The sequence below is a fragment of the Oncorhynchus masou genome, unplaced genomic scaffold (assembly GCF_036934945.1).
Source record: "Oncorhynchus masou masou isolate Uvic2021 unplaced genomic scaffold, UVic_Omas_1.1 unplaced_scaffold_631, whole genome shotgun sequence".
NCBI lineage: Eukaryota > Metazoa > Chordata > Actinopteri > Salmoniformes > Salmonidae > Oncorhynchus > Oncorhynchus masou.
In genome coordinates this window covers 4,712-11,194 of record NW_027012739.1, presented here as the reverse complement: position 1 = coordinate 11,194, position 6,483 = coordinate 4,712, and the positions used below count along the sequence as shown (strand labels likewise).

The following is a 6,483-nucleotide window of genomic DNA, read 5'->3' as shown; positions in this document are numbered from 1 at the left end:
TATGTGGTCATATGTTAGTATAATAGATAAATACAGTTTACAGTTCTTTCAGAAAACTAAATGATATCACCCAGTAGTGTTGGTTTCTTTCTCTTCTTGTTTCACATGAAAATATATAAATCTTTGTTTTCATTCCCAATAAAAATCAAAAATAGAAAAAGGTCCCTTAAAAACACAGAGAGACAAACAGAAACGGAGAGAACATTCCAGAACCCCCCCCCCCCCGCCCCAAAATCCCAGGCAGTTGGAAGTTCTAAGCGTTGTTCCTTTGCGACCAAAAGGAAAGTAGTTCCGGCCAAGGACAAATAGTCCCCCTAGTCGAGAGGGCCCTGGAAGATGAGTCTAACGTATCCCTGCTCGCCACTCAGTTGCTGGGCGCAGAAGGGACAGGAGGCGTGGAAGGTGTGTGTTCCGTGCGGCAGCGGGATCTGACTCCAGAACACAGCCGTCTTCTCGGAACACACGTGACCACACGGTGAGAAGGCGTGGGTGGGCGGAGCCGTGTCCAGATAGAAGCTCGCCTCGCAGCCCAACCAGAGGGGAACGTACGGCCCAGTGGCTCGACACATAGGACACTCCCTGCTCCAGCCCTGCTCCCTCTCCTCCTGGTCCCGGTCCAGCCTGTCTCTGTCCCGGTCCAGCCTGTCTCTGTCCCGGTGGCTTCCCCAGTTGTGGTAACCGTGGACGTGGCCACACTGAAGATAGACCCATGGCTGCTTCTCATCTGGGGTGTCCTACAGTAGGTGAGATGCATCGGAAGTCATCCCATAAGGAGAATGGAACAGTCACCAGCAACACATACAGCAACAACAAAAACACCTGGATACATCAGAAAACATATAGAACAGAAACCCCCTGCTGCCTTCTCTACAACTGGTCTTTCTCTACAGAAACCCCCTGCTGCCTTCTCTACAACTGGTCTTTCCCTACAGAAACCCCCTGCTGCCTTCTCTACAACTGGTCTTTCCCTACAGAAATCCCCTGCTGCCTTCTCTACTCTACAACTGGTCTTTCTCTACAGAAACCCCCTGCTGCCTTCTCTACAACTGGTCTTTCTCTACAGAAACCTCCTGCTGCCTTCTCTACAACTGGTCTTTCCCTACAGAAACCCCCTGCTGCCTTCTCTACAACTGGTCTTTCTCTACAGAAACCCCCTGCTGCCTTCTCTACAACTGGTCTTTCCCTACAGAACTCCCTGCTGCCTTCTCTACAACTGGTCTTTCCCTACAGAACTCCCTGCTGCCTTCTCTACAACTGGTCTTTCCCTACAGAAACCCCCTGCTGCCTTCTCTACAACTGGTCTTTCCCTACAGAAACCCCCTGCTGCCTTCTCTACAACTGGTCTTTCCCTACAGAAACCCCCTGCTGCCTTCTCTACAACTGGTCTTTCTCAACAGAAACCCCCTGCTGCCTTCTCTACAACTGGTCTTTCTCAACAGAAACCCCTGCTGCCTTCTCTACAACTGGTCTTTCCCTACAGAAACCCCCTGCTGCCTTCTCTACAACTGGTCTTTCTCTACAGAAACCCCCTGCTGCCTTCTCTACAACTGGTCTTTCCCTACAGAAACCCCCTGCTGCCTTCTCTACAACTGGTCTTTCCCTACAGAAACCCCCTGCTGCCTTCTCTACAACTGGTCTTTCCCTACAGAAACCCCCTGCTGCCTTCTCTACAACTGGTCTTTCCCTACAGAAAGCCCCTGCTGCCTTCTCTACAACTGGTCTTTCCCTACAGAAACCCCCTGCTGCCTTCTCTACTCTACAACTGGTCTTTCCCTACAGAAACAACTGGTCTTTCCCTGAAACCCCCTGCCTTCTCTACTCTACAACTGGTCTTTCCCTACAGAACCCCCTGCTGCCTTCTCTACAACTGGTCTTTCTCTACAGAAACCCCCTGCTGCCTTCTCTACAACTGGTCTTTCTCTACAGAAACCCCCTGCTGCCTTCTCTACAACTGGTCTTTCTCTACAGAAACCCCCTGCTGCCTTCTCTACAACTGGTCTTTCTCTACAGAAACCCCCTGCTGCCTTCTCTACAACTGGTCTTTCTCTACAGAAACCCCCTGCTGCCTTCTCTACAACTGGTCTTTCTCTACAGAAACCCCCTGCTGCCTTCTCTACAACTGGTCTTTCTCTACAGAAACCCCCTGCTGCCTTCTCTACAACTGGTCTTTCTCTACAGAAACCCCCTGCTGCCTTCTCTATAACTGGTCTTTCCCTACAGAAACCCCCTGCTGCCTTCTCTACAACTGGTCTTTCCCTACAGAAACCCCCTGCTGCCTTCTCTACAACTGGTCTTTCTCTACAGAAACCCCCTGCTGCCTTCTCTACAACTGGTCTTTCCCTACAGAACTCCCTGCTGCCTTCTCTACAACTGGTCTTTCCCTACAGAACTCCCTGCTGCCTTCTCTACAACTGGTCTTTCCCTACAGAAACCCCCTGCTGCCTTCTCTACAACTGGTCTTTCCCTACAGAACTCCCTGCTGCCTTCTCTACAACTGGTCTTTCCCTACAGAAACCCCCTGCTGCCTTCTCTACAACTGGTCTTTCTCTACAGAAACCCCCTGCTGCCTTCTCTACAACTGGTCTTTCTCAACAGAAACCCCCTGCTGCCTTCTCTACAACTGGTCTTTCCCTACAGAAACCCCCTGCTGCCTTCTCTACAACTGGTCTTTCTCTACAGAAACCCCCTGCTGCCTTCTCTACAACTGGTCTTTCCCTACAGAAACCCCCTGCTGCCTTCTCTACAACTGGTCTTTCCCTACAGAAACCCCCTGCTGCCTTCTCTACAACTGGTCTTTCCCTACAGAAACCCCCTGCTGCCTTCTCTACAACTGGTCTTTCCCTACAGAAAGCCCCTGCTGCCTTCTCTACAACTGGTCTTTCCCTACAGAAACCCCCTGCTGCCTTCTCTACTCTACAACTGGTCTTTCCCTACAGAAACCCCCTGCTGCCTTCTCTACTCTACAACTGGTCTTTCCCTACAGAACCCCCTGCTGCCTTCTCTACAACTGGTCTTTCTCTACAGAAACCCCCTGCTGCCTTCTCTACAACTGGTCTTTCTCTACAGAAACCCCCTGCTGCCTTCTCTACAACTGGTCTTTCTCTACAGAAACCCCCTGCTGCCTTCTCTACAACTGGTCTTTCTCTACAGAAACCCCCTGCTGCCTTCTCTACAACTGGTCTTTCTCTACAGAAACCCCCTGCTGCCTTCTCTACAACTGGTCTTTCTCTACAGAAACCCCCTGCTGCCTTCTCTATAACTGGTCTTTCCCTACAGAAACCCCCTGCTGCCTTCTCTACAACTGGTCTTTCCCTACAGAAACCCCCTGCTGCCTTCTCTACAACTGGTCTTTCTCTACAGAAACCCCCTGCTGCCTTCTCTACAACTGGTCTTTCCCTACAGAACTCCCTGCTGCCTTCTCTACAACTGGTCTTTCCCTACAGAACTCCCTGCTGCCTTCTCTACAACTGGTCTTTCCCTACAGAAACCCCCTGCTGCCTTCTCTACAACTGGTCTTTCCCTACAGAACTCCCTGCTGCCTTCTCTACAACTGGTCTTTCCCTACAGAAACCCCCTGCTGCCTTCTCTACAACTGGTCTTTCTCTACAGAAACCCCCTGCTGCCTTCTCTACAACTGGTCTTTCTCAACAGAAACCCCCTGCTGCCTTCTCTACAACTGGTCTTTCCCTACAGAAACCCCCTGCTGCCTTCTCTACAACTGGTCTTTCTCTACAGAAACCCCCTGCTGCCTTCTCTACAACTGGTCTTTCCCTACAGAAACCCCCTGCTGCCTTCTCTACAACTGGTCTTTCCCTACAGAAACCCCCTGCTGCCTTCTCTACAACTGGTCTTTCCCTACAGAAACCCCCTGCTGCCTTCTCTACAACTGGTCTTTCCCTACAGAAAGCCCCTGCTGCCTTCTCTACAACTGGTCTTTCCCTACAGAAACCCCCTGCTGCCTTCTCTACTCTACAACTGGTCTTTCCCTACAGAAACCCCCTGCTGCCTTCTCTACTCTACAACTGGTCTTTCCCTACAGAACCCCCTGCTGCCTTCTCTACAACTGGTCTTTCTCTACAGAAACCCCCTGCTGCCTTCTCTACAACTGGTCTTTCTCTACAGAAACCCCCTGCTGCCTTCTCTACAACTGGTCTTTCTCTACAGAAACCCCCTGCTGCCTTCTCTACAACTGGTCTTTCTCTACAGAAACCCCCTGCTGCCTTCTCTACAACTGGTCTTTCTCTACAGAAACCCCCTGCTGCCTTCTCTACAACTGGTCTTTCTCTACAGAAACCCCCTGCTGCCTTCTCTACAACTGGTCTTTCTCTACAGAAACCCCCTGCTGCCTTCTCTACAACTGGTCTTTCCCTACAGAAACCCCCTGCTGCCTTCTCTACAACTGGTCTTTCCCTACAGAAACCCCCTGCTGCCTTCTCTACAACTGGTCTTTCCCTACAGAAACCCCCTGCTGCCTTCTCTACGACTGGTCTTTCCCTACAGAAACCCCCTGCTGCCTTCTCTACAACTGGTCTTTCCCTACAGAAACCCCCTGCTGCCTTCTCTACAACTGGTATTTCCCCACTAGCTGTGACTTTACTGATTGCTACTTTATTAAGGAGAAATGACTATGACTGAGATGTGGTTGTCCCACCTAGCCACTAACTGTAGTGGATATGAGTCTCTGCTAAATGACTCACTACTGTAGTGACTCTGGATAAGAGAGTCTGCTAAATGACTCCCTACTGTAGTGACTCTGGATAAAAGAGTCTGCTAAATGACTCACTACTGTAGTGACTCTGGATAAGAGAGTCTGCTAAATGACTCCCTACTGTAGTGACTCTGGATAAGAGAGTCTGCTAAATGACTCCCCATTGTAGTGACTCTGGATAAGAGAGTCTGCTAAATGACTCCCCACTGTAGTGACTCTGGATAAGAGAGTCTGCTAAATGACTCCCCACTGTAGTGACTCTGGATCAGAGAGTCTGCTAAATGACTAAATATCTGTATGTAATAACTGCTGTAAGTTGCTTTGGATAAGAGCATGGGGGGGGGCATATTTTGTATTGTATTGTCATTGTATTAGGGAGGGAACTTGCCTTGCGTCTCATGGAGGGGAAGGCCAGGGTGTTGAAGCCGACGGGACACTGGGGCCGGGCTGCGTTGATTTCCTGACGTAGCGCCTCCAGGTGGTTGATGGTGGGGGTGCGGCTCAGGCCCTCGGCCGTGCGCCACAGGAGCGTGGCTCCACACAGGTCTATCAGAGAGCCATCCACCAGCTCCTGGCTCTCTGCCTCTACCTGAGGGGAGAGGGGACAATCTTCAAAACACGCAACAATATGCGTCATTTCATCATCAGAACAGAACATTCGTTAAAGTAAAATCACACATTAAAGCTACTTTCAAAACGTTCAGATGATTACACTAACAAAATGTAAACTGAGACTCAGCGATATGACGTTACCACGAATAGCACAGCAGATACTGAGATGAGTACGATGCATGACTCCACTCTCTCTGTCACACTGAGTATCTGTGCATGACTCCACTCTCTCAGTCACACTGAGTATCTGTGCATGACTCCACTCTCTCAGTCACACTGAGTATCTGTGCATGACTCCACTCTCTCAGTCACACTGAGCATCTGTGCATGACTCCACTCTCTCAGTCACACTGAGCATCTGTGCATGACTCCACTCTCTCAGTCACACTGAGTATCTGTGCATGACTCCACTCTCTCAGTCACACTGAGTATCTGTGCATGACTCCACTCTCTCAGTCACACTGAGTATCTGTGCATGACTCCACTCTCTCAGTCACACTGAGTATCTGTGCATGACTTCACTCTCTCAGTCACACACACTATCTGTGCATGTACACAGGTGCTCTTCACACTGCTACGGGACCAAAACAGCAGAGAAGTTTAGCCGTGCGCTTCAGCGCTCTAGGTTGTTGAGGAAATGGACTGGACAATATTGCTGTTTACTTTGTGCATCTCTGAGTACTTCCTATGGCTGCGGTCCCTGTACAGGGATCAAAATCAGCGGAAATTCCAGAGCGCCAACTAATAGTACTCGATACAACTCAAACTTTCATTAAAACACACCTGCAGGGTACTCAATTAAAGCTACACTCGTTGTGAATCTAGCCAGATTTTTAAAATGCTTTTTGGCGAAAGCATGAGAAGCTATTATCTGATAGCATGCAACCCCCGAAATACCCAAAGGGGACGTAAACAAAATAATTAGCGTAGCCGGCGCTACACAAAACACAGAAATAAAATATAAAACATTCATTACCTTTGACGAGCTTCTTTGTTGGCACTCCTATATGTCCCATAAACATCACAATTGGGTCTTTTTTTTTTTATTAAATCGGTCCATGTATACCCAAAATGTCCATTTATGAACACCATCAGATCCAGGAAAAAAACTCAGTTTCAAAACGCAACGTCATTTCTTTAAATTAAAAAAGTTCCCTATAAAC

General features: G+C 49.2%; 1 protein-coding gene across 1 annotated transcript; it reads right to left on the bottom strand.

The window, feature by feature from the left end:
* Window positions 1–210: 210 nt before the first annotated feature.
* Window positions 211–5,368, bottom strand: LOC135536555 (E3 ubiquitin-protein ligase pellino homolog 1-like). The gene is made up of 2 exons (XM_064962856.1): window positions 5,097–5,368; window positions 211–734 (listed from the first exon to the last, which is right to left on the bottom strand). The coding sequence occupies exons 1-2, from the start codon at window positions 5,364–5,366 to the stop codon at window positions 315–317; spliced, it is 690 nt and encodes a 229-aa protein (XP_064818928.1). The 5' UTR covers window positions 5,367–5,368; the 3' UTR covers window positions 211–314.
* Between the last annotated feature and the right edge of the window lie 1,115 nt (window positions 5,369–6,483).

Bases quoted from the DNA above. Each gene is read 5' to 3' on its own strand.
- LOC135536555 (XM_064962856.1), bottom strand. From the start codon at position 5,366: ATGTTCTGTTCTGATGATGAAATGACGCATATTGTTGCGTGTTTTGAA. The intron at 735-5,096 runs GCAAGTTCCCTC...CACCTACTGTAG, and splicing joins TCCCCTCCATGAGACGCAAG to GACACCCCAGATGAGAAGCA.